The sequence below is a fragment of the Mastacembelus armatus genome, chromosome 11 (assembly GCF_900324485.2).
Source record: "Mastacembelus armatus chromosome 11, fMasArm1.2, whole genome shotgun sequence".
Classification (NCBI taxonomy): domain Eukaryota; kingdom Metazoa; phylum Chordata; class Actinopteri; order Synbranchiformes; family Mastacembelidae; genus Mastacembelus; species Mastacembelus armatus.
This window is the reverse complement of record NC_046643.1, coordinates 16,934,990-16,962,130: the sequence shown is the minus strand read 5'-3', so window position 1 is coordinate 16,962,130 and position 27,141 is coordinate 16,934,990. Positions and strand designations below refer to the sequence as shown.

Below are 27,141 nucleotides of genomic sequence, written 5' to 3'. Positions count from 1 at the left end.
TTACAGTGATAATAAATAATGTACGGATTAAAAAGAAAGAAAACGCGTTTTTATTTACGTTGGTGATTGTTTGCCTTGTGAAGGCACCGAGCATCCGTTTCGCTTATCCCTGGTCTTAGAGTCCTTGTACCAACCGTGGAAAAAGTTTGAGCTACCCCCCTGTCGACTCTTGTCACCTCCCGCCCTCTTTCTTTTTCACCCCGCCATCTCTTCACCCCCCCAAACCTCTTTCTCTTTTCTCTCTGACTCATCCACACAAACTCCAGCATCTCCTTTCAAACTCACTCACTCCTCTCTGTACCTTCAGCCCGTCTCCGCTCCATCCAACGCGTCACGTTAACCCCTCGGCTGCAGCTTTGGCACCGACTGAGCGGCAGCATGCTCTGGAAATCCCGCACCAAGACTGATGGTTACCAGGTAAAAGAAGCACCATATCGTTTTCTTTTTTTCCAGTGGCACGTGTTTTCTTTCTGCAGGTTTGTTGTGTAGAAGAGCATCATCGTTGCACGAAAAGACTGCATAATGTGACCATGACCTGAATAATCGACAGTTCATAGATCAGTCATGTGAGTGATTCAGTGTGGATTTCAGCAGGTGAGATATGAAGAAAATTACATTGTTTGAGGTTTAATACTAAGAAACTGCATAATTTCGACTCCAAATGACGTTGGTGCCTGTGCGTAAAAACATCAATATTTTAAATGTAGATGTTAATGATTAGATAATATCAATGTCATGATAGAAATGTGTTTTTCGTTAAGATATTTGTAAAGTAAACATTAAACGCATATTTTAGCGGCACTCGACGCGTAAAACCTGGAGCATATATAATTTTTTAAAGAAAACAAATGTAAAAGTACAATGTGTCTATGAACGTAATGAATATATCTCTTTAAGAGATGTGGACCCTTGTCGACCCCTCCCCTCATTCTGCCGGGTGCGCGCAAAACCTATAAGTAGTGCGCTCATGGAGAGGCTACAGGACTTTGTGTGTGTTGTGCGCGTATCTGTATCTGGCGTCAGCTTTTCATCTGTGCGTAAAGAGTTCCGTAAACAGGGAGATAAGGAAAAGTAAATAACACCTTTGAGTTTAATGGACCGTGAACGCAGCCTGGATTAAATCTCGGAACATTTGGTGACACATTTCAGTCGCTGGAAGCCTGCGCATCCTGTTGAATTTTAAATTTGGGGGTATCGAGAGTAGCCCAGATGTTAATCCACACCTATTCTGCCATGGTGAGTTTGATAGAGACGCGCGCTTTGAGCATTTTGGACTGTTGGTCACCTGCTGATCATCACTGATATAACACAATTTTAGGAACTGTCAGTTGTCGTAAAAAAAAAACAAACGCGAACAATTTGCTATTATCACTTTAAAACAGCTAATTTCAAGTAAACTGAGGCGGAGAGAAAGGAGGATGATTTAATCAGTGGTTCTGCATTTTAACACCTGTGACACTGACAGTTTAGACTGATTATTGGTCGTTGTTTATGATTCTCAGCCTACAATTAAACACGTTTCTTGTAAACCTGGTTCGTTTTTTTTACTGTCTAGTAGAATCAGAAGTATCAGCTGCTCATACTTCCCACTGAGCCTGTCTGACACTGAGTTTACTGCTGCGGCGCCGCGCATCTGTCCGTGGAGATGGGCTTTGTCTGCACAGTGTCACAGCAAGTGAGACCGACTGACAGTCAAGTGTCCACTCGCTGCGAAAACTGTGACATGCGACAGAGGATGGTGGTCTAGTGCAGCACCACAGCGTTGAATATAAAGTTTATAGGAATAAAATTAGAAACGTGAAATGCTGCCCGCTGTGGTGACGTATGTGCTTTAACCACCACAGCTGCATTGATTTTGGTGACCCAGCTTTACAAAAATCCAATTTTGTCAGGATGTGTGCGAGCAGAAATGTAGGTTAGTGGACTGCATGTTTTCACACATGCTGCCATTTGTTTTATATCAAGGCCAAACTTGTGAGGCTGAAATTAAATCACACTTGGTTTTCTGCGCCTTGTCAACCTGAATGAACCTTTTCCTTTAATTTTCACTTTTGGGGTCAGTGTAGGTTATTTACAGGTGGACCCCTCTCCCTGTTAGAGAAGTGTCCTTGTTGTGCGTTACCTGTCCTTTGTGCAGCTTCTTGGTGGCCGTGACCTTTCTGACACAGCGGTGCCAAAGGCGTCTTCTGCCCAGTGCGCATCACTTCAAGCGCTGCTGCTATTTCCACACGTCTAAATGAAATGGACATATTTAGTTATTTATTCAGTTATTACTGATGTTGAGTGCTACGTTAAAATTGTTTTAAGTTAGTTTCTATACATCTCTCCATAATCTTCATTAGTTTTTGCAATTTATGCTTCAGTTTTTCAGTTATTCAGTCCAGTTTTGCACATCTGGGAGAACACTTTGATGAGGACTGGAGTTTCTGATATGAAGCAACTTTATGATTTTCTGCAGGACCGCGCAGACGGACTAAGCGGCTCTTCGCCGAGTGGGCGCCTCTCTCAGCTGTCTTCCCTGAACCAGGCCGCGTATTCCTCGGCTCCGCCACTCTGCCACACTCCGGCCTCCGACTTCCAGCCTCCGTACTTTCCTCCCCCATATCCGCAGTCTTCCCTGCCATACTCCCAGAGCCAGGACTCAGCGTATTCCCACCTGTCAGACCCCTACCCCTCCATCAACTCCATCCATCAGCATCAGCAAGCGGCATGGCACTCGCAGAGGTCACGCTCCGAGGAGGGGGGGCTCCTGTCACAGTCTCACCGGGCTCTGAGCCTCGATCCCCGGCGGGAGTATCCAGCTGTCCCCCGGCTCCTGCACGGTCTCGGGGAAGGGGCTGCCGCACTCGGGGACGGTCCTCTCGGGATGCACCTGGGGCACCACGGCCTGGAGGATCTTCAGGTGACTTTATTTACTTTAGCGGCCATTCCCTTGGTTCTCTGTTGCCGCGGCGCACTGCAAAGACAATGCGTAAGAGGCACGCAAGGGCGCAGAAAGTATATGAAAGTATACACAGTATATGAGTATATTTCCTCTATTTAATTTGCTCTATAATAATCAGATATCATACAAAAGCTGTTCAAAAGTACATGTCATGATCAGAAAACATATGAATGATGGTAACAAGGCCTCAAGGCAATTTAGCTTTCATTTTCCTCTTGCCTCCAAATGACACCACGTTTTAAAAAGTGGTTTAAGTAAAAATAATTAATAGGTACAATGTTGTATTTTTAAAAATTCCATGGATTTTCTAAATTTCTATCTCTTAAATTAAAAAAATGCCCACAGGCCTTAAGTCTGTTGATGTAAATTTTCATTTATCATTTTTGGGGTTTATCTGGTGTCTAAAAAGGAAACGGTATCTCGCTGGTTATTCAGCACTTGAAAAAAAAAAAGTATATATCTATAGTTAAATATACCAGGGCTAAAATTCTTCACAATATCTAGATATAAATAGCTGTTTATTCTAGTCATGTCAGAAATGATACATCAAGAGACGTCTCCAGTTTTTAAATGAAAATTATCGATGGTCTGTTGAAATTTTCTAATATGTCTCTTTTTGCCCAATAATGTGTTTTTCGAGTTTAACATTAATTTAATTTAATGCAGATGTTGAGCTCCGGCTAAGTTGTCTGAGTTACAGCCTTTCCAAAAAAAAAAAACGATTTCTAAATATATTTTGTAATAGTTCGTGTTTATTTGGACACATGCCACTTTATTATTCATCTGTGCATCCATCCAGTATTATCCGATGTCTCGCACAGAGACAAAGTGATTCAGCTCATTCTGCAGCCTTTTGCCTCTTGCAGGTTCGGGAGAAGAATAGTTTCTATGGTTTATTGAGCAGTCAGCTCCCCTGCAGCAGGTGCAGCTGCAGACGCTGTTTGTTGCCTCCTCGCAGAAAAACACAGCGAGACCAATTGATCTGCACGGTCATTAATAGAAAAGAAACGTTGGAGAGCAGCGCCAGGCAAGGAGTCAACCCGGGCATGTTACTGTTAAACGCTCCCACTTGACAACGGGACCTTTATTTGATTAATGGATTATATCCTTCGCGTTTGAAACCCCTTATAAATTCACCACAAAGGAGACATCCGAGAATCGCGCTGCAAGACAGTTTAATTCTCAGTAAATGAAAAGATCAAATAAATTGCAGTGGCTTTAATTTAGGCTGTGAATCAGCAGCTATGGAGCCCGTTCTAGATTGTTTCTGAATCACGTTTTAGGCCAGTGCAATTCAATATTAACATTTTTGAAAAATATTAAATAAGTATCCTAAAAAACAACATATCAAAAAAGTCTTCAGGTATTTTAAACCGTGTAAATTTTCACAGTATTTCTTACATTTGAGTAAATATTTAAATTAGCACTGGAGAATTAGAAAAGGCAACTTTACATGTCCAGAAATGATTCATGAATCAAACATTTTTACTACATGAAGTTTTTAAATGAAAACATAAATTTAGACGATTTTAACATTTTGAGTGCTGTTTCTTTTTAAGCTGTGTAGAAAGATGAATGAACTGTTTAAACTATTGTAATAATCTTACAGCTTCCATCATTTACCACCTGCTTTCCCTTTTGCTCTACATCTAATTCAACTTGAGGAACTGATTTTATTATTTACTTGGATATGGATAGAGCTCATATCACTGCTGTGAGGGAAAACTAAACATTGGACCTTCCATCTTGCTTGGGCCTCAGAAAGACAAGCTTTGTGTGTGTGTGCGTGTGTGTGTGCGCGTGTGTGCGTGTGTGTGAGGTGGCTGGATAAATGATAGTGACTGTCTGTCTGTCTGACACAGGGAATGGAGGAAGGATCAGCCTTGGGCATCCTGGACCACTCTGTCATTAAAAAAGGTAAGAGGTGTGTGTGTGTGTGTGTGTGTGTGGCAGAAAGAGAGATGGTGGGAGAGTGGGCAAGAGAGAAGAGAAAGATTGAGAGTGCATGTGTGCATTTGTGTCTAAGTGTGCACCTATATAATGTGCTATACATGCTGAAGGGGTTTTTGTGTTTAGGGGCACTCTAGCACCAGTCTCTTTCTTGCTCTCATACACACACATGCAGAGGCACATACATGCGCACACACACACACACGCGCGCGCACACACACACACACACACACACACACACACTATAAATAATTCTGTTTTGCTATTTCATTTGAAGTCAAGAAGTCCTCTAATACTCAGCTGCAGACTTCACCCCAAAGGCACATATTCTTAATGAACTGTTCATGGTCATATGAGAGAAAGTGTGTGTGTGTGTGTGTGAGTGTGTGTGTGTGAGGGGGGAGATTAGAGTGAAGAGAAGTGGGGCAAAGAAGAAAAGGGAGTTGAACATGATAAAAGAGGAGTTGAGGGGAAATTTGCAGAGTATGATGGTGCTAATATTACCGACTGAGTGGCAGAAGACACACGGGCACGATTAGAAAATCCAAGTTGATTTGTAGTTGGTGCAGTGTGATACTGTGGAAACCTCACCCAGCCAAAGAAAGCCTGGCAGACGGGCGTGTAGTGGCGCATACAGAAAGTGAAGATTTACTTGGAGAACCGAGCTAAAGATGACACCTCCTGTGCTCTGAAATGAATGAGTATCAGATTTCGTTCATTTCGGGTGATACAATGACACTTGAGTGCAGTGCTGCCTGCAAATCATTATTAACAGTTTGCTCTCAACAACTGTTCTCTCACATACAAACCAGAAAAACATATTTTCTGATTGATGAACAGTATCCATTCACATTTTTAAATATTTCCCTGGCCGGTCTGACGGTTTTGTTTTTTTTTTTTTTTTTTACAAAAACAAGGCTGTAATTCTCCAAATCAAATCCCTGAAGAGGATTTTTGTACATTTCTAGATTCAATCAAACGGTTTGAATCATGTTGCTGCAGCAAACCAGCAGCCATTTGTTGTAGTGACGGTGATTCCACTTTGTCAAACACTTCAATTCGATCATTTACCCCCGTGAGAGTCAATGGAAAGAACTTAGAGCAAGATAGCAGAGCAAACCTAAAGCCCTCATGAATAAGAAAATCCAATAGGGAGAACAGAACAAGACAGGATATAGGGAAGGAAAGGGGGAAGATAAAGAGTGGGAGGTGCAAGAAAGAGTCAAGAGTCAAGGCAGACAGATGACAAAGGAGAGAGAGTGTTTGAGGAGACTCGTCTGCCCCCGTTTTCTCGAATCCTTGTGAGAGAGGGGATTTTAAGAGATTTTTGGGAAATCTGTGCTGCACAGTAGGGCGCTCCTAAGAGGCCAACCGCTGCCCACAGACTCTGGAGGTAGAGCCGGCCTCCCAGTGTATACAGATGATATACTTTTAAAAGGAGAGTGAGAATGTAGAGCCATTTGGATTCAAAGGACAGATGAGTTTTAGAAAGATTTTATTTCACATTTAGGGACATGTTGCACATTCCTGTAAACAAACTACACAAATTTATGGATTGTTATAATTGCAGTATGTTTCCCTGGTACTCTAAGACTTGAGGTGCTAATCATGACCATTAAAAACTAGATTTAAACTATGCAACAGCACAACCATTTTCCAGATACAGTTCCCATCACTGGGCCCTCCATAGAACATGCTGAACAGTTTTCATCTGTACTATTTCTTTGATAGAAAGAACTGTTCAGAGATCTGTGGATTGTTTCTAGAAAGACATTGTGTGGATTTTAAAAAATGTCATTTATCAATGTTGTCAGCACAACAAAGAAAAATCCATTCATCTTCTGTTGACATAGGGGAAGAATTTATAAAAACTTCAGAGATACTAAATACTGTACAATATAAATAACAAATGATCTTTTTTTGGATGAGCCATAGTCCTAAAGCAACTATGATGGACACATGTACCTTATCTTTTTTCTGTATTCATGTGAGATAATCTAGTAGCGGAGAAAAGAAAAACAAAGGGGTTGATTCCTTTAAAGCCTTTCCATTAAGATGGTCTGCCCACGCAACTGCAGATTCAGGGTGTTTTGGATTTAAGACTCAATTTCAACACAAGTGAACACATTAAAAGATGCACAACAAAGACTGACACTAGTGTTTGTGCCAAAATGAATCATTATAACGACTGAAGTGACAATTTAAAAGCTAATTAAATTCCACAGCTGCAACAGCTATTGTGGACAACTCAGGCAACTCTGGTTGGATCAGCCTTCAGATGACCGGCCTTAACTCCCCTTCCATCCAAAACAAGACAGACAAAAAAACAAAAAACCCCATCGGTCTTCAAAGTTTACCGCAGTGCAGAAAAGTGAGTGTGAATTGAGCTCTTCAAGGTGTGAAATAAAACTATTTAAAAATGCACAGTAAAAATGCAAACACCTGCACTGTAACCAACTGAATCAACAAGCAGCACCCCAGAATTAGAGCTGTCAACGCAGGGGAGAGCATTACACTGAATAGATTAGGAGCAGCGCACTGTCACTCAGTCATTCACACAACACTATCGCCACTGATGATGTATATTCATGTTTATTCATCATTACTGCTTTTATCACTGGGTCTGGTTTTTGTTGCCATTAAAATTTTCCTAGCTTTGATTTTCATACTTTTCCTGATAAGACCCAGTTAATGCAAATAGGGTGAATCCCATCATGTGTGCATGTAAAAAAAAACAGAAATCTTCCTTCATGTGTCCCCCTCTCTCACCTCTACTTCTCTCCATCCTCTTTATTAAACCATCCATCTTCAGTTCCTATCCCGTCCAAGCTGAACGGCTCTTCCCTGTCGGCCCTGTCCATCGGGAAGGAGGGTCTCGGAGTGGGGACCGTGTCCAATCCAGCTGAGGTTTTCTGTTCTGTGCCCGGTCGCCTGTCACTGCTCAGCTCCACCTCCAAATACAAGGTGACGGTCGGGGAGGTGCAGCGACGCCTCTCTCCGCCTGAGTGCCTCAACGCGTCCCTGCTGGGTGGAGTCCTCCGCAGGTAAGAGCAAGACAGAGAGCGAGAGGTGTAGTTTTAGAGATGACTTTTGAGGCTGCATTAGGATGCTAAGGCCTAAAATCAAATCAAACACAACATTGTCTACAGTTTTATATATATATATATATATGTAGTTATACAATGATAATAAGAGACTAATGCTAGACTAATGTTAAAAATCTACATATTGCACCTTTAAACATGGGATGCAGATGAGTTTGTACAAAAATGTGTGAAACCACATGAACGTTGGTGTAAACATCCTTTGTTCTCCACTGTTTGCTCCATCCATGACGACCTTTGTGCCTTTTTTACCATGAAGCTTTTCAGAATAAGATCACTTTAACTTAACTATGGGGATGGGGCTGAGGACCCAAAATGGGTCATGGGACTAAATCACAAGAGAAGCAATGTGCTTTAATGAACCACAGCCTCAGGGCAGGAGAACAACTTTATGATGTGGGTTGCAGGCTGAAATACTTTAAGAGGATATAATTAAAAGATCCAAAGGGTAGTAAACGCTAAAAAGCCAGTCCCTTCACAGCAGATAGATACATCACTGCTGATCACTCTGAGCTACTACGAGTAAGATTGTATTTTACAGTTATTTTAATACTGGGAACAATTTTTCTTTTTATTCTAACAGAGCAATAGTTAGTGATTACTTAGAAAATTAAGATTTTACATATAAAATAAACACTTATTTTATAAATTTGATGTAATTTTGTAAAAGAAAAATTGCTTAAGTATCTAGATACTAGTTTTGCAACTGCTATCAATAAATATTTTTGGATGGATATATATTTAATATTTTTAAATTCAGACATATAATTAAGGGATTAGTACAAGCAAAGGAAAGTAAAGCAAAAGCTGAAGGATTAAAGACAAAACATCCTGAAATACAAGACGCTATCACTGTTGACAGGGAACATAGGGAGATTTCAGCTTACACACACAGATCCAACATAATATAGAGATAGAGGCACACACAAACACACCACAGCAAAACTCATAAAGACAAACAGACACTGGGTAGGACACACACACACACACACAAGGACCATCTACTAAAAAGTGCTCTCTCTGTCTCTGTCTCCCCTCAGGGCGAAGTCAAAGAATGGTGGCCGGTGTCTGAGAGAGCGTCTGGAGAAGATTGGCCTCAACCTGCCCGCCGGGCGACGCAAGGCAGCCAACGTCACTCTCCTAACATCTCTAGTGGAGGGTAGGGACAACACACACACATACACATATACAGTGACCTGCATATATGCTGACAGATAGAGACACATATTCACATGGAAATATCTTCGCATGAGCAGACATAAATAAACGGTCATAGCATGGATGGCTGCCTGCGTGCATTTGCACACACACGTGGAGGGTGTCATTTGAAAAGCTGAGGCTGCGGCTGCGTCACAAAGCCAAAAAGCAGTGAATTGTTAGAGCTGTGAAAGTGAGAAAAATGGCTGCAGAGTTTGCCCTGAGCTGACTCAACCCAAGGAGCCGCACTGTGTATCATTTAAAAACATTTATATGGATAATTACTTGATATAAAATCTAACTGAAGCACCGGCCTCTGACTCCTAAAAACACACAGAAGTAGTAGCTTCTTTTCCTTATTCTTCTTCGTATTGATTTATTTGTTTATCAGACACAGTCTCACTGTGTTGCTGTGTCTCTGCAGGTGAGGCCGTCCACCTGGCGCGGGACTTTGGTTACGTGTGTGAGACAGAGTTTCCAGCCAGAGCCACTGCTGAGTATCTGTGCAGGCAGAGCGAGCCCGACCAGCTGCCAACGCGACGCAGCATGTTGCTCGCCACCAAGTGAGTGGCTCGTCCCTACTTCTCCACAATCTGGCAATATTACCAACAGATCTCATATGGAGACCACAACCAAGAATGTTCCTCAACATCTGCTGATGTCCCCAACCAGTCTGTGCTAATCACTGAAGATGGAAAGCCTTTATAAACAGGCCGCACTTATATACTTTCATTTCTAAAACTGGATTTTAGCTAACCTTGTTCAAAGAGATTATTGTCGGAGACTATTTCCAGCCAGTGGGTTGGATGCACCGGTGAATAAATAAAGTTAAAAATAAAGTCAAGTTGAGAATATTTAGGGCAGCATGTCTGGAGGATCAATACATGATTGGTTTTGGGTTTTCTTCGTGAAGTTTGTTGACAATAATAAAGCTCCAGACCTATCATTTGGCACATCCAGTGCTGGATGCAAGTTAATGTTTCCACACTGTGCTGTACATAGGGTTTAAAAGGAAAACAATATTTAAATTATTTTTCCTGAAGACAAAACAGTCTTTAACACTAAACCTACAGTAGTGCTAAAAGTCCCAGCATGTCTTAATACCACACTAACGCCTCATCTCTCACCCTCTCAGGGAGATCTGCAAGGAATTTATGGACCTGATGTCCCAGGACCGCTCTCCACTGGGCAGCAGTCGACCCACCCCCTGCCTGGAGCCCGGTGTCCAGGGAAGCCTCACCCACTTCAGCCTGCTCACCCACGGCTTTGGTGCTCCCGCCATTTGTGCTGCACTCTCCGCCTTCCAGAGCTACCTGATGGAGGCAATCAAAATGCTGGACAAAGGAGAAGGTGGAGGAAAGAGCCATAACGACAAGGAGATGAAGCACCGCAAATAGAGGGAGGACAGGCTGACGTGTGGACGGATGGATGAGAGGCAAAAAGGAAGAGAGAGAGGGCAAAGACTGACTCATGTCCCTCTGCATCTTTACCTTTGCCCTCAGGATAAAGACTGAGACTTTTACCTCCCAGAAACCCCTGCGGCCCCTCTCATTGAGGAGGCGGGGTTTGTGATGATATCTCTGCTGTAATGTGTGTCTACAACCACCTCAATCGAAAAGACGCATGGACCTCTTTTCTCACTAGCTGGTTTGTGTCATGATGGCGTCTACAAAACATCTCTGCAGGATGAGTTCCTACATATGGCAGTATGGTTTTATTTATTTTTACTCCTTATTTATTTTGGTAAACATGTCACCTTTACCTGTGTCTTTGAAGCCCCTGCCTTCATCAATGTCACACACAGATTCTCTTAAACACAACGTTTTTTGGACTGAACTCATCTGGGAAGTGTTGTAAGCCATATCCAAGACAAAAACCTGCTCTTTGCTCCTCTGGAACTTTGGGAGACTTTTTAAGCACCTGATTGGACAAGCACAGCTACCATATGTAGTTCTTCATAGTGGGTGGTCATGGGAAATTGAGTTCTCTGGGTTCTCTCATGGTAGGGTCAGGAGGAGGCAAAGGCAGCTAAAGGAGATTTCTTTTCTTTTATTTTGAAGTACTATGTGTTGGTAACTTAAGAAAATAATGCAAATCATTTTGTACTTTCTGTGTATGTTTATTATTAATGTTATTACTGTTGTTATTAATTATTGTGTTACAGCATAAATGTAATATATTATTAAAGAATTAAGAAGTGATCGGTTGACTTTCATCAGTGTGTTTTTATGTTTTCATCTGAAATATCAGAACAATAAACTGTAATGGCACCTTCAGGCACCCTTGACTGCAACACACTAAGTTACTTCTAAATTCAAAGGAAATAATAGACATTTATTTTCTTTTATTGTGTTTTTATTTTAATGTTTCCAGTCTGTCTCTCACAATAATGACTTTTTTTTTTATTAATATCTGCAGGCAAAGTCTATTCTCACTTCAATAGAAAGTCATGGCTTGGGCTGCAATGAACACTTAGTTCCATTATTGATTCATCTGCTATTTTTTTGATTGCTTGATTAAGTCTATTTTTTATATTTTATATTTATATCCATCAGTCTATAACTAAACCACCACCATGAGGTTGTGGTTTTGAGAGAAACCACTAATTTGGATGGATCATCTTGAAATGTGATACTGAAATTCACGCTTCCCTCAGGACAAATTGTAGTAAAAGTCTATAAAGCACCGTCATCAGGTGAAACTTTTAATTTGACCAAAACTTTGGTATCAAATGCCAAATGTCAAATACCTGGATTAGGGATGACAGTCCTATTATCCTCTATTGTAGAAATCTATTGTATTTGTGTGTTGTGCTAATGATAGCATGTTAAATATCAGTATTGTCATTATGAGCACGTTAACAACAGAGTTGGGAAGCAGCCTACAGGCTTCAGTGTTTTTGGAGCCATGCTAGATATTACTGCCATTTTTATTCTAATTTGTCACTTTGTAATATCCCTATCTTAAAGAACGCAGTACTAAATTACTGCAGTGCAACAATCTATTTTTCTATTTTCAAGAGCCCAGAGTGGCATCTACAAACTGCCTGTTTTACCCAAACAGCAATCCAGCATTAGGAGGAAAGCTAGACTTTTTGTATTATTAGACCTTATTGTTATTCAATAACGATACAGGAATTTGTACCAGAAACAAATTCCTTCTGTGTCAAACACACTTTGCAATATATTCGATCCTGATTCTAAAAAGTCTTCAAAATTGAAAGATGTCAATAGGCATCAGAAGTACAGCTGATTCATTTTCTGCTAAATAACTAATCAGTGAGTCTACTTGTCATTCAGTGCTCATCAGCACAGAGTCAGCTTTGGAGATTGAAGGGACTGACTGTCTTGCTTAAGGGCTGACCCTTTTCATCACAGTTGCCTGAATGGTGGCTTAGGACAAATCAGCTTTGTGCACCCCAAGGGGCCACTCAAAAAAAATCAGGGCCCCTCTATGCATGCAGGGCTCCAGCAGGAGCCCAGGAGGACGGTGGTGTCACAGCTGCAGCCCTGAACACTGTACCTGGGAGAAGAACGACAGCGGTGTGACCCCCAGTGCCCAACAAGCCGTACATCTGAGTTCCACCTCAACCCATCTGTTCCTCATTTCTCCCACCTACTGCCTCCCCTGTGCCGTCCTTCACTTTATTTAACCAGGACAAGATACTCACTGCAATTACTGCTTTCCAGGGACTGCACACATACATGTCTCAAACATCACTCATTCCTACCTGCTGTATCTCCCTTTCTCTCCTCCCATCTCATTACCCTCCTGTGTCAATTCCCCCCCATCCCTTTATCTCCCTCTCTGCAACCTAACCCCCCCCAAACCCCCTTTCCCCTATTCTCTCCATCTATCTGACACTCAGCGGGGCCGCTCTCCATCTTTCTCTCTGCCTCCAGGCAAACATATGCTGCTCTTCCCGTCAGATTCCGGTGTGTTTGAGAGAACAGGGATTGTTTAATGTTTATTAATCACCTGTCTGTGGTGGAAAGAGGAGACGGTGATGCAGCCACACACACCCATACACACACACACCCACACACAGACTCTCTCCGTTGTACACACACACACATACCTATTCAGCTGGGATGTTACCAACTTGGCCTGGTTTTCCCATTTAGTTGTATGTAAGAATGCTTGTGTACTGTAACACTCCTGAAACACAGAAATGAGGAAAAATTAAAGACGTTTAATTATTTCTTGAGCTACTTGTTAGTAAATAATTCAGGTTATTTTTTCATGTCACAAACAAAAATTTCACATTCCAAATTACTGAAATTATATCCATATTATATATCTGAGAAAAGTCATAATTTATACAAATACCATATATTTCTGTGATTGCTGCTTTGTTCTTCAGTTAGAAGGGACTCATTAGTGCCAGGACTCAAATCTTAGTATTTATGAAGGTGCACATTAATTTTGCAAGTTGTTTTGGAGAAAATGTTTATAAACTAAACAGTTTGAACTCAAACCAACATAACTCCTCTCACAAAATAAGTTGTGATTCTACATTTTCAACAATGGCTGTCTCAGAATGCAGTGGCCTTTCTGTTAGTGAGGGAATATTTATTGACACCCAACTTGTCACAAAAAAAAAAAAAAAAAAAACTTTCAAGTTTCCAAAGTTTGGGTGAATAAAGGTTGCATCTGAAACGTATTCAAATTCAGTGGGTGTTTTGGTTTAGTTGGTGCTGCATTAGACAGTGCAAAGGAAGAGTAAGTACATCATTAAAATAAATGTATTTCTTGAATCTAACCTGGATTTATTTTTGACAACCTTGCCTATGTACAGAACCTGAATCACAATCAGAACTCTTCCATGTAACCTGATTCGTTAGTTCTGCAAATTTTGTCCATGTTATGTTTAGTCATCGATCGTGTGATTTTTGTTGTGATGCTAAACAATATAGCGGTAAACAATAATTAAACTTACCTTGAATATTTGACTTCACAATTAATTTGCCAATATTTGTATGTAGTTGGGTCACGTGAGAAGAGATAAAGTCTCTATGAAAACTCTTTATCCTCTTTTTAAATAATGCCATATATATATATATATATATATATACACACACCAGTATCCATGCATGTTTTATTACACGTGTACGAGTACCCACACACACACTCACTCACCCACCGAGTGCAAAAGCACACAGCCAGGAGGCTGTTCTCTTTCTACGTGCAGATGAGTAGACTGGAGAGCAATGAGAAAGCACCACAGGGACAAAGAGCTTGTATCTCAACTACGTGTCACTTTTATTGGAACAGAAAGAGCAAAAGGTCAATAGTACAAAAAAAAAAAAAAGAAAAAAAAAAAGTGAGCAGTCACTTGGCACCAAGAGTGATTTTCTCCAGGTCATGGATGCCCTCCTTGTCAATCAAACGGACGTTAAAGGAGGGGAGGTTCAGGATGAAGCGCTTCTTCAGCTGGAGGAGAGAGAAAGAGACAAGACATGGGAAGAAATATTAAAATTAAATCACAAACGAGCAGAACAGACATATAGTCAAGTAAAGCACAAGCAGAAAAGGAGCAGAGCAGAGTGAGAAAGGAAAACAGTGAAACAAGCTAAAGGCCAGTTCACATAGAAAATGTTTTTGATGCATTTTTGATGTCTCCCACCTGCACTTATTTATCAAGTGTACCAACTCACAATGGCTCCAAAAATCCTGTGTTATTTTTTTAATTTTATCTCTCTCATACTTAGTAAAGCTTATATAAAATCTTTGGGTGGTTTTATGTTGTACATTTGTATTTGCAAACTCCAAGTGTCCACTTTCTGGTCAATTTCCACAGAGAACACTTAAAAATGTGCAAAGCAAAGTTACCGTTTAACAGTATATGTATATACACACACAAAGAAGACAATGTAACTACTGAAACTCACTTCTTCAAAGCACTTCTTCAGCAGATCCACTGCCTCATCCCGGGTCAGATCTAAAACAAAAAACAGAAGAGTGAGCGTGGGAATGCAGAAACATGAATTAAACACAAAAATTAGACTTACAAAACATCTTTCATTAACAGAGATCTTAAGTAGATTCTGGGGAGAAAAATCTAGTGAGGTGCATGATGATAAACTGACTATAGTTTCCAGAGGCATCAGGGATACAGTTTAAAAAATACATTTTTTTCCTAATGTAATTATACACCGTTACTCCGTAACTTCTGCACTTTGCATTTTTTTCTTGCTTTCCCAGTTTGTCTCACAGGAACAATAAACAGCCAAAAACTTGCACGAGGCATTTCTCTGCACTGACCTGGTCTGTAGTAGCGGTCAAGAATGGAAAGAGTGAGGAAGGCTCCGTAGCCATGAGCAGCGAAGGGGGCCTTGGCCAAGGAAGACAGGTAGTCCATGTAGAAGAGACCCGGGCCGTCTGTGTCATCATAGCCCGCCAGCAACAGGTTCACATGGTACGGAGTCTGGAGAGAAAGGAGGAGGGAGTGAAGCTAATATCCATATCCATAACAAGGCTTTTTACAACTTGATAACTGGGAATGTGGACTAGTACTGGTATCATTTTGTTTTGTTTTTATTTTTACTACCGACCTAAGAACATTTAGTCATGTGCCACTTTTTATGTTTACGTGAACCCTGTAGACAAACTGTCTAAAAAAAAAAAGAACATGCACACACATACCTGCATATTACTGCTTTCAGCTATCAGGCTGATTTTGTTTTTTTCAGGGTTATTGGCAATTTAATGAAACATTTAAATCTGTATCAATCATGGCATCAGCCTATATGGGTCTAAAAAATGTTTTACACCAAAAAACACTGGATCCTTCACTTTCGATTCCAGCTTTATTTGTTGGGCAGTGTTCACACCGACCTCAGTCCTGTGTAAAAAACACAGCCCTCTCATGCAGCCTGACTCAACCTGTATTAACTCATCTGGCAACTTGCTGGGCTGCCCAATCACATATATGCCAGTGCCAATTCCTGGATGGATCCCTTTGGAATGTGAATGCTGCATTTTTTATCTCATGTTTGAGCTGAAAGGCAGTTGGAGTAGTAGTCTTATAACAACCTCTTAAGTGTTTTGGCATCTGACAATTTTTAGACATATAAATAGACAATTCCACCAAAAATCCTGGATTGTTTACTGTTATCTGACCGTTAGCTTGACCTGTCTTCACAAACACTATTATAACAAAGTGCTGACAACTTGAAGTGAAGTTGAGATGTCTCCAGAGTCACTATAGACATTCAATGACTGTTCAATGAACCCTGTCTGGATTTGTAAACGTGAGGATTTTACCACTACCACCAGACTTCCTGCACTTCCTCTCACATAATGGTCCACCTGAACAACCCGTTTCATCAACCAGTTCACAAAACAAATCCCCACTTGAAAAGTACAACTTCTCTTTCTCAACTTCCACCAACCAAATTGCTCCTCATTATCGACTTTGATTTTTCAGCTCAGGAAAGAGATGGAGTGACACGCAGCGGCAACATTAACACATGAGCAGCAACAAGAGAGAGAAGGAGATGCACACTGAGGCTGAAGTGAGAGAGCACAGAGAGGGGAGGCTGGAGACTGACGGAGGCAGAGGAAAGGTGAAACGGTGTCACAGGACAGAGGAGGTATGTGTGCGTGTGTGTGGCGGGGGGGTAAAAACCAGGGTGTCACTGGCAGTGTGACATCTGCTGGGAGTCAGCACCCCTGTTGCTCCCTCCGTCACGCCCCCAACGCAGCTAGTCTGCTCTTCTTTTGCTGCCTCCCTCCACCCTTCCCCCTCTCCGTCGCCCTCACCCTGTGCCCTGGAGTAGCGCCAGGGCTCATTAAAAACTTCTAAAGTCGTTTCTCTTGCCCCTACCTCCCCCTCCTCTCTTTTTAAATTACATCTTTTTGCGCTTCCAGCCTCTTCTCTTCTTCCACTAATTTTCTCTCTTCATTGTTGCGAGCCACTGTTCCTCATTTTAAAAAAAAAATTCCCTTTCAAGCTAGGGAATATTTTGGATTTCAAAACAACTTATGGCCTAAATTCTTGATGGAGGGAAAATCAGTGCAGGGTTTTTGATTAGAATACAAGAAGAAATTTATTATATTGCATTCTCCGTCATGCAGGGAGGCAAATAGGATTCATGACACCAGGCGATTTGTGATGTGCACACCTGCCCTCCTCATTCAATTGATCTCTCAACTGACTCGCTTATTTCTGTGTTAGGGATGATCGTTATAGTCCCAGAGGATTAGGCTTTAGTGTGTGTGTGTGTGTTAACGATGGTTTTAAACCCACACACACATGTGAGAAAGAGAAAGTGTGTTCATGAGTGTAAACAACGGGCGTGAATCTCGGGATGAATATCTCAGTGTGTGTGTGTGTGTGTGTGTGTGTGTGTGTGTGTGTGTGTGTGCGCTTTAACTCCTCCGTGAGACTGTGAACACCCCAGTGGCACCACCCCCACCCACCAGACACCTGTCTCACTGGTTACAATATAACAATAATATGGACTTGGCAGCAAAATAACCTTCCCTTCCCATGTCACCTCAGAGGGAATCAGGCATCTTGTTAACCCAGGCACCTGAACTCACACCCAGGTTCACATGAAAACACAATACACATCATGCTTTACCCCCCACGTGGCTCTCGCTCTCAGCCAAACAAAGCTTCACCTGTATGTTACTACCATCACGCTCAGACACAAACCCACTCCACCTGGCTTGACAATTTGGGAAAAATCATTTGCATTCTTGACGAGCATCAGATGCAAAGATAGATACTACTCTGGTATGAAGCTGGAGCTGGGTTGCTTATCTTGACACTGTTAAACCAGCCTGTCCAAAAAAAAAAAAAAAAATACTATCTCACATTACCTCCTGGTAAAACCCCAAAATGTATGTTAACTCGATTAACAATTACAATACACCCTGTTAATTAAGGCTGCAAACAATTTTCATTATCGTTTAATCTGCAGATTTATTTCTTGATTAATCATTTAATCATCCAGTCGTCCTCATTATATTTTGCTACAGCCCAAATAATATTTTCAAACGGATTGTTTTGTCCAACCAACAGCCCAATACCCAACGGTACACGTTTTACTACAACTAAGACAAATTGTCACATCTAAGAAGACCCATCAAACAAGATGGCATTTTTGCTTGGAAACCTACTTAGACAATCACACACCAAAATAGCTCCTTGTTAATTTTCTTTTCATCAACAAACTAATTGTTACAGCATTTGTGTTAATTAGTGAGCTTTAGAAATCCTTGTAGTCAGATTTACCTTTGGACAAAGCCAGGCTAGCCGATTCCCCCGTTGCTACTCTCTATGCTAAGCTAAACTAAGCAGCATCTGGTTGTAGCTTTATATTTACTGTACAGAAGTGAGAGACTATCAATCGTCTCATGTAACTCACAGCAACAAATTAAGTATGCCTTTTTCAAAAATGCCAAATTCCTTTAAGACACTGGCGGAGTTGGATTGAATATAAAACCAGCTTTAGTTGTGACAAATTAAAGTCATGCTGCAAAAAAAAACAAAACAAACAAACAAAAAAACCCACCACAAACTGATCCCCAAACTCTCGTCTTCCATTTTCCAGCACTCACTCCCTTATTTCCTTCCTCCCTCTCATCTCTTCTTCTCCATCCCTCCCCCTATTTTTGCACCCTGCCCGAGGGCATGTTCTCTTTATTGGCATTTCTCCTCAATCTGCTGTATTAATTGTTCATCTGTGCAGGAGCAGGGGAGCCGTGTGCAATATGGTGCCAGTAATTATTTGTGCCCACTGTGTGCCCGTGCTAAAAAATATTTTACAAACCCATATGGGGCCAGCTGTGGATCACCACAGCGCTAAGGCAAACTGTTGCTTCGGCCTTATACAAAAACTAAAAAAAAGACACTTACACATCAACAAAATGTTCCTTACTCCAGCAAACATCCACTTTCATATGGATATTCAGATGACTTTTAAGGCTTTTAGGCGTCTACATAAATATCTTTAAAAAAAACATGATATTTATTAAAGCTGTCACCTCTGCTGAGTTTACCAGTTATCGGTTTTACCTCATGTCTCAGCCCCCTGCATCTACAACCCAGCTAAACATTTATGGCCACCACATGGTTGTACCTGTCAATTCAATATCTACCAATTTAATCAGTATCTTCACTGCACAAATATATTACAGTTCATGAAGCAGGAAAATAAAGCAAACTGAAGCAGAGCAGATGCTGAGTTTATATGCCCCTAAAACTTTGCAGTTGTTGTTTTGCTCTGTGGTGAATTTCATGTGTATCATTACTGATGTGCATGCAGCAGAGTCAAGGCCTCAGGTGATTATGCTTACCGCTAGTTTTTTTTCTTTGTCTGCTCTCCAAAGCTTGAGTGAATGCAGTACTCCAGAGGTTAGTGAAGTTGTTTTTCTGGACGGTAGGCTGATAAGTATATAGTCATATGTGAGCAAGGTTTCGCTTGCTCTGCGCTCAGCTAACTACACCTCCCAGAGGTCTGCAGCCACTGGGGTACGACATCTTTCAGACTAAAGGACTCATCTGTAATTTATCCTCCAGGAATAAGGCCATCAGAATTAACAATATAGCACTGATTAATTTATCAGCCAGTGATTCTTAACCTAGGGGTCTGGACACGCCAGTGGGATCACACTGGCACACTGGGGGGGGGGGGGTACTGAATGATTTAAGGATGGCAGGAAAAAACAACAGATTTGATATACAAGAGCAGATCATTATCTTTCCTTTCTGTCTAGGCTAAACTTTAATCTGCAATGATTTAATCAGACTAATTGAAAAAATTCCAACATATGCAGCCAGTACCCCAGACAAGAGGTGAGCACAATCCAATGTTTTAGCTACTCTACATTAAATACTCTTCGGTCAAAAATGGGTTTAATCCTTGCCAGAGAAACCACATTTCAGGTTTAAAGGTCAGCGATAATGTATATGTAAGCAAGAGAACTATGCAAATGATTATATTTTACATTTTTGGTGACATTATGTGTGGTAAAAGTAATTTTGTTCTAATTATCATTTCATATAGAGCTGAAACAATTAAGTGAATTGACTGACAGAATTTCATTCTGAAACTATTTGACTAATTGATTTATCATCTTATCAGTCATTTTTTAAAGTCACTGCCAAAACTGACTGATTTTCAAACATGACAATTTGCTGCTTTTCTTTGTTTTCATTCCTATAACCTGGATATCTTGAATGCTTTGGATTACCAGTCAAAGACTAGAAGCATTGAAAAGATGTTACCCTGGGCTCTGCAAAATTTGGATGGGTGTTTTTTTTGTCAATTAATTTGAAAAGTAACTGGCAGGTTCACCAATAAAGAAAATAATAGTTAGTTGCAGCCCTAAAGCCGTGGAAGAATAACCACACTAAATGTCTCTTGCAGCACATACTTCATACATTTCTTCAAACAGAAGAATTACTGACAACAGCTGGTTTCTCCTTTTACTTAAAATTTAAACTGTTCAAGACTTAAAAACAGATGCTCTTTTACCCTGATTCACATTCAAATGGGCAAGACATTATATACTCTACATATTCAGGATGTTCTACAGGAAAAGCACCATAAAAAAAAAAAAAAAAAAAAATCAGTTTATCCAACATAATTTGCAAATGTCCGTGTACTCTGGAGGTTGATGAATGTGAAAAGAGCATAGCTGGAGGAAGGTGTGGGATGCAGAGGAGAAAGTGCTACTCCTTCAGTTTCTGAGCACTCCTGAGAACGTGGCATTAGTAAATCCTGCACTCATAAAACCAAATTCATAACCGTGAGGCACAAAAATAACGATACACTTGCAGCTTATGGCAAGACATGAATATAAATGCTATCCTCCACAACATGTACAACCTTCAGAGGGAAAAAAAACTGATCCTGATCCTATAGGACCCTCTGTGTCCATGTATATTGTATTTGTGTGTATGTTGACTCCTACTCGTTCTCACACTCTGCTCTGTGTGGTGTTGTCTACTGGGCCTGGTTGTTTTCCCCTGAGACCCCACTCCTCCTCCCCCTCCGCCTGCTGCTGCTCTGCCCCTATCCCCCGTTCGATGTGTCCCACATTCCCTTCCCTGCCACACTAATTGTTTTTTGTAATTATTTTCACCCTTCTGCTATTGTGACAGGCAGCGGCTGCACTACTCTTAACAAATTAGTGCAAGAGCCACAGTGCACAAATATGAGAAGCAAAGACATCTTGGCAGTAAAACACAAGCAACTGCACATGCAAACACTAATAGAAATTATGGTACAGCAACGATTCACACCAGAAAACTGTGAAAATGTGAGAATAGTCAAAACACAGAAAATTGAGAAATTACATAACCGAACTGGGGAATATGTGATGATAAATTAATTAACAAAATTGCTGATGGTCATTTTTGTGAATCAACTAGGTTTTAGCAGCCTTGTACTACAAGTAAAAATAAATTCGAAATATGCAGAAGGATTAATTGACTGGTCAACAGAAAGCTGATCAACAATGCATAACTTTATCCCAGCTCCAGTTTCTAACATGTGATGACTTACTGCTTTTACAACTCTGCACCTTTAGATGACAGTTGTGATTACATTTTAGCATTTGAGAAGTTTTTTTGTATTCTGATAATATATCCAGAGGAACTGTGCAGTCAGGGTGAAAGGCAGTGCTGCAGTCATGAAGTATCAGGGACAAACCTCTGTCACATTTAATACATTACTTCACACTTTCTGGAAATATATTAATAAATATGAGCCTATCAACAGATTAATCAAAGTCAGAGCTCTAATACCACTGGATATCTGCTTTGAGGACCCAGTATAATGTTAACTCATAAAACACATCAACTTTTAATGTTATAGTGTGCAGCAAAAAGGTTCACTTAAGAAAATGTGTTACTACACTAAACCAATTATTTTGGTTATGATTATAGTCAAACCTCTCATCACATCACATTCACTAAAAAAGACCCTATTTTCCCAGGGCACAGGAAAACATGAAATAAAAGTTACTATCACTGTTTTATGGAAAGTAGACTTGCAGTAAAAAATAATACAACTCAGATAAGCTTAGTGCCGACAGGAACAAATTATTCTGAATGATCAAATTTTCTACTGCACATGTCAAACAAAAGATATAACAAATGCCAAAAATGAAGTGTTCATAGCTTTTTAAGAAATTTAACAACTCCTTGCTCAACAGCTAGAATTTCTATCAGCAATAATGTGTATAAGTGCTGTCATCTATGCAAGTTCACTAAGTTAAGATTTTTCTGTCGATAAAACTACAAAGAGTTTGCAACTTATGTGAATTACCAAAAAAAAAAAGAGATTTTGCTCATATTAATAACATTTATTCTATTTTTGGGTGATTTACTTTAAATAAAAACTGATTGTGTTTTTTGGTGTAAGGAAATAGTTACCCTGCTCCGGAGGTAATCTGCAAGGTTCTTTCTTGTGAAGTTTGCTGCTGCTGATGGACTGAGTTCATAACCTAAAGAATTGGAAGCAAAAATATACCATCAGACACAATGCTTCATTAGAAGTTATATGTTTCCTCACAACATACCGGATACTAAGAAAAGGCACCGAACCGCCATGTGTTTTAGATTAAATAAATCATCTGTGAGGTGCTTACCGTTCCTCATCTTGTAGAGCTGAACATTTTTCTGGATGTACTCTGCAAACTGCACCGTGTCTCCTGCTTCTCCCACACACAACAGCAAAATCTTCTCACTGAGTTTGAACATCTTGTCATAGTCTGGAAAACAGGAGTGAATGAATGATGCAGCTAAGTGGCCATTTGCTGACTAACAGCGTTAACTTTCACTTTCACTGCTAAAAACCTGCTGTAAAACAGCCAGTACCAGAAACACAGTGACTTTCATATTTCCAAGCAGAACATGGCAAACTCTTAATGTGGCGGCTATTAAGTATAGAACAAATAAAAATGCCAAAAATGTGCGAAAACATAAATAACTCTATAACGCTACTACACAAATTAGCTACTATTAGCTTTGTTAGCTGTCAGTGACACTGAAAGCGATACGTTACATGGTGGGGAATTATGTAAAGTCACATATAACTACAATAAAGAAGAAAAGCTTTAGGGTTTATTTGCAAGCAAAATTCGGATTTAATGTGAACAAGAGCTATGAAACCAGGACTGTGTGCTAACCTAGCTAACAACATTAACCGGCTGAATTGCTAATGCTAAGCTAGCACGCTGTCATACCGTGTTTCATCTGAATGATGCTGCTGGCTGCCACATTATCTGCAGCGACGAGGACAAAATCCGGTCCCTGAATACCGATCAAATATTCCATTGTGTTTGTTAGCTATGAGCTAGAATATCTGCGGAGTCTCTTAATACAGTAGAGGTCTCTGAGCCACGGATTACACAGCAAAACTTTGAGATTGGTGGCGCAGAGAACTGACGTCAACGGGAAAACACGCTTCCGTTGTTTCTACGCGACTCGGGCGGGCGATTTGAGCGGGCTGCGGTTGTTGTGTGTGTCGGAGTTGTGTTTATTTTCAGCACCGATTTTAAAGTTTCTCTAAGAAGAATTGGATATTTCAAAAGGAAAGCATCAGAATGAACGAAGAAACGCCTCGGAGCAAAATAGCAGAGTCGACCAATATTACCGGCTCGCAGAGAAGACGGTCACCGCGGTTGAGTGCTTCTCTCCAGTCAAATGTAAAAGCTGACAACAAAATGGCGCAGGGTGCCGTCTCCGTTAAACGCTCCATCACGGTGAGGAAAATAGCGCCCAGGAAAACAGTTGCACCCTCTGAGAATAACAAAGAGAACACGCCGAGGCTGTCGGAGTCCAAAGACAGACAGGAGAAAAGGCAGAAAGTCTCCACTCCAGGTTCTGTCCCGGGCCGTCGGGGCTCCTCCTCGGCCAAGAAGAAGGCCGCGATGCCCTCACCGATCATCCCCTCCCCACCATCGGCTTCTTGCCCTCAGCAGCCGGCGGTGGATCCAGAGGACGAGGTGTGGTCCCATAAAGTGCGCCGGTCCTATAGCCGGCTCAGCGACAAGTCCCTCAACAGCCCCAACTCTCGTGAGACTTTATTCGGCTTTGAGAAGCTGAAGACCCCTGAGGTGGTCCGGGTAGTCGGGCAATCCAAGACCGGTCTGGAAGTTTCCGGATCCATGTCTGGTCTGAACTCATTCACGAGTTTGCTTGAGGCGGAGGACTGTGGTTCAGCTTTTCCCGAACCGGATCCAAATATCCCCGGGGTGTCTGTGGTGAGGGAGAAGAGGAGGAGGAAGAAGGTGCAGCAGATAGACAACACAGAGCTGGATGCTCTGGCTGCTAAGATGAACGCAGAGTTTGAGAAGGCAGAGGAGTTTGAGCTGGTCATAGAGTAAAATGTGAGGCTGAGAGACTTGGACAGGCTGAAGGAATCACTCATGGCAAGTCATTTTTGTCACTGACCTGCTGAAAAGACTGGTACTCTATGAGGACAACACTTCACAAATGTTTCAATACTTCTTTTTGAAAACATTCAAGTTTTGTATATTTTTATTGTAAATTCTCACAGTTTTGTCTTTCAAGTTTGGTTGGTTTAAATTGTCTTAATGTTGGTAAACTCACTGTGTGGCGTTATCAACACATAATGTAGTCATATACAAATGTGGAGTTTAGAAATGGTCCGAAATTAAAACCTAAAGCATGTTCCTGTTTTGATTGTTATTGAAACACATTTAAAGATGCTGTTTTGTTTGTTTTGACCTGTGTGACAAGGAATGACGGTTTAATTATGTAAGTTTCTTCTTAAATTAGCATTGAATATTTTAATTAACTTCCAGTTTTTGTCATAAAGTGGTTGATTGAATTTGTAGTTTGTAAACTATGAAACATCTGCAAGGAACACAGTTAAAGAGCTATAGTATAAAGTGCCAAATTCCCTTTTAATATTGTTTGTATCCACATTTGACACAGTCAGAGTGTCAGATTAAGACTTTCAGACAATTCTTGGACCTGTTTTGCAAGTGCAAGGTTGTACATACATACTATATGTTATTTTTTCCAACCTATAAATCTAAATAAATACTCAACCAATTTATTTATCAAAATTGCCACTATATAGTAAGATTCTTACAGTCATAGTATAATCCTCATTTAAAAAAAAAAAAAAAACAAATCAAAATAAATTTTTAGTATTTAAAATTTCACACAGGTTGGATGATTTTAAAACGGCAAATTAATCTGAGTGGAGAGTCAACTTTCCTAAAGCAAATTGTTGCTTATTTTCTTATTTCTGGTGATGACTGCACTCATTACTGTTCATGTCAGTCTGTACAGGGCATAATAAGATACCAGCCAACCATGTTGACTAACAACATGTATTCTTATGTGCGGCAGCAGTCTCCGGTGATTATGTCTGAGGCAGACTCAATGAATGAGCGGGAGATCTGTCTGGACTTAATGAGAATGGTGGACAGGTAAAACATTTTCCTCCAGAGTGTCTTAAAGGTGTAAGTAGATGTGTCACATAATTTACACTAACAAGGGGGATGTTATCAACCCTGACACCTGCCTCGCTAATGGAAGCTCTGTCTGTGTGGATTCATTCACTTGATTGACTTCAGATATTAAATTACTTACAGGTGACCTACATATGGATAATCAAAGAAAAACCTGAATGTACAAGTTGAGAAGCAACACAGAAGCTTCTGTACAGGGAACTGGAGGTCACCCATTTGTTTGATGAACATGATGCAACCAACCAAATAAAGTGAGCACTGAAGCTTTTGTGGAGGTTTGGAGTGACCCATAACCTCACACACTGTTGGAAAAAACATGACTTTACATCAAAGAGATTAATAGAAAAAATATAAACAAAAGAAAACAAACATCTTAAAGCTAGATTTTGACACAGACCTGTCATAGCTGATACTGTACTTCTGTCTGGGGTTCATGGGCATTGGCCTGGTTGGCAATCCAGCCATGAGTACAAGTCCTTAATGGCCCGTTGCCACAAATTACTGCCACAGCTTTATCAGCAATGCATTATTAGGAGAAACTTTAATACATAAACCCTGAATATCTTTATTTAAATGTAAAGTGATCCACATTGGTGTAGAGGATGCTGACAAGTATATTCTAAGCTGTTATACCACCCCAGAAAAAAAAAAAACACCTTTGAATAAGCTATGAAGTTGGATGTTTACCTCTGCTTAGAGCGCGTAGACATGCTGATAGTATTTGTGAGCGTGTGTGAGAAAGAGACACGTGGAAAAATAATGAGTGTGTGTTTGAGTGTGCTGCAGCGAGCGAGTAAATCCACAATTTGCTCACGCATTTTAGCGTGTGCAAAGCGTGCTCTATTTTCTTCCTCAGGTGCTATTTCATGTTCATACCCTTCATTAGGCATTTCAGCTCCCTGTAGGAGAGGCACTTTTTCTTGTTTTTTGCAGAGCACAACACATGGTGGTTTGACTTTTGTATATTTTTAACAAGGTATTTATATGTGCTTGTCACTACGACTAAAAGTTACAAACAGAGTGAAGTAGGAGGGTGTTTTAAGCTGTCACTGGCAGAAACAGTTATTGATTTACAATGCTGCTGCTTCCACTGCTTCTGCTTGCTTTTTCCTTTGAGTCTGTTCATGCTGATTTTTGGGAGGCTGGATATTTTACACTCATATTCATGTGTTTTTCCCCTCTGCTTTTTCCTCTCTTTTCTTCTCTTCCCCTCCCCACATTTCACTCACGGCAGTTGTCGCTGGTTCAGCTTGACTGCTTCGTTAGGGCTCATCATTTGCATTCAGATTAATTATCTAATTACCGACAAATGTCCGGCGGCCACCCCACACTCCGGCTCGTCAGCTCTCAGCCTGTAATTATTTTAATCATTTACTTTCATCTGGAGCGTTCCTGCCATACTCCTGTGTTTAGAGGCCATTCTTAATTACCCTGCCAAGACACTCTTTTCATGAGAGGGAGGGTGGAGAGGGGCTGGTT

The 27,141-nt window shown here is 40.7% G+C and overlaps 3 protein-coding genes across 3 annotated transcripts; 2 read left to right on the top strand and 1 right to left on the bottom strand.

Annotated features, from left to right (window-relative positions):
• Nucleotides 1-1,026: 1,026 nt before the first annotated feature.
• On the top strand, nt 1,027-10,853 carry tfap2e (transcription factor AP-2 epsilon). The gene is made up of 7 exons (XM_026300417.1): nt 1,027-1,236; nt 2,459-2,902; nt 4,807-4,861; nt 7,707-7,938; nt 9,039-9,157; nt 9,620-9,758; nt 10,331-10,853. Exons 1-7 carry the CDS (start codon nt 1,210-1,212, stop codon nt 10,590-10,592), a joined length of 1,278 nt encoding a protein of 425 aa, XP_026156202.1. The 5' UTR covers nt 1,027-1,209; the 3' UTR covers nt 10,593-10,853.
• A 3,580-nt stretch (nt 10,854-14,433) lies between these two features.
• psmb2 (proteasome 20S subunit beta 2) lies at nt 14,434-23,614 on the bottom strand. The gene is made up of 6 exons (XM_026300868.2): nt 23,401-23,614; nt 22,804-22,926; nt 22,589-22,659; nt 15,460-15,622; nt 15,087-15,136; nt 14,434-14,628 (listed from the first exon to the last, which is right to left on the bottom strand). The coding sequence occupies exons 1-6, from the start codon at nt 23,489-23,491 to the stop codon at nt 14,527-14,529; spliced, it is 600 nt and encodes a 199-aa protein (XP_026156653.1). The 5' UTR covers nt 23,492-23,614; the 3' UTR covers nt 14,434-14,526.
• A 27-nt stretch (nt 23,615-23,641) lies between these two features.
• Nucleotides 23,642-24,850, top strand: cdca5 (cell division cycle associated 5). Its single transcript, XM_026300867.1, has one exon. It carries the CDS (start codon nt 23,761-23,763, stop codon nt 24,541-24,543), a length of 783 nt encoding a protein of 260 aa, XP_026156652.1. The 5' UTR covers nt 23,642-23,760; the 3' UTR covers nt 24,544-24,850.
• The last annotated feature ends 2,291 nt before the right edge of the window (nt 24,851-27,141 follow it).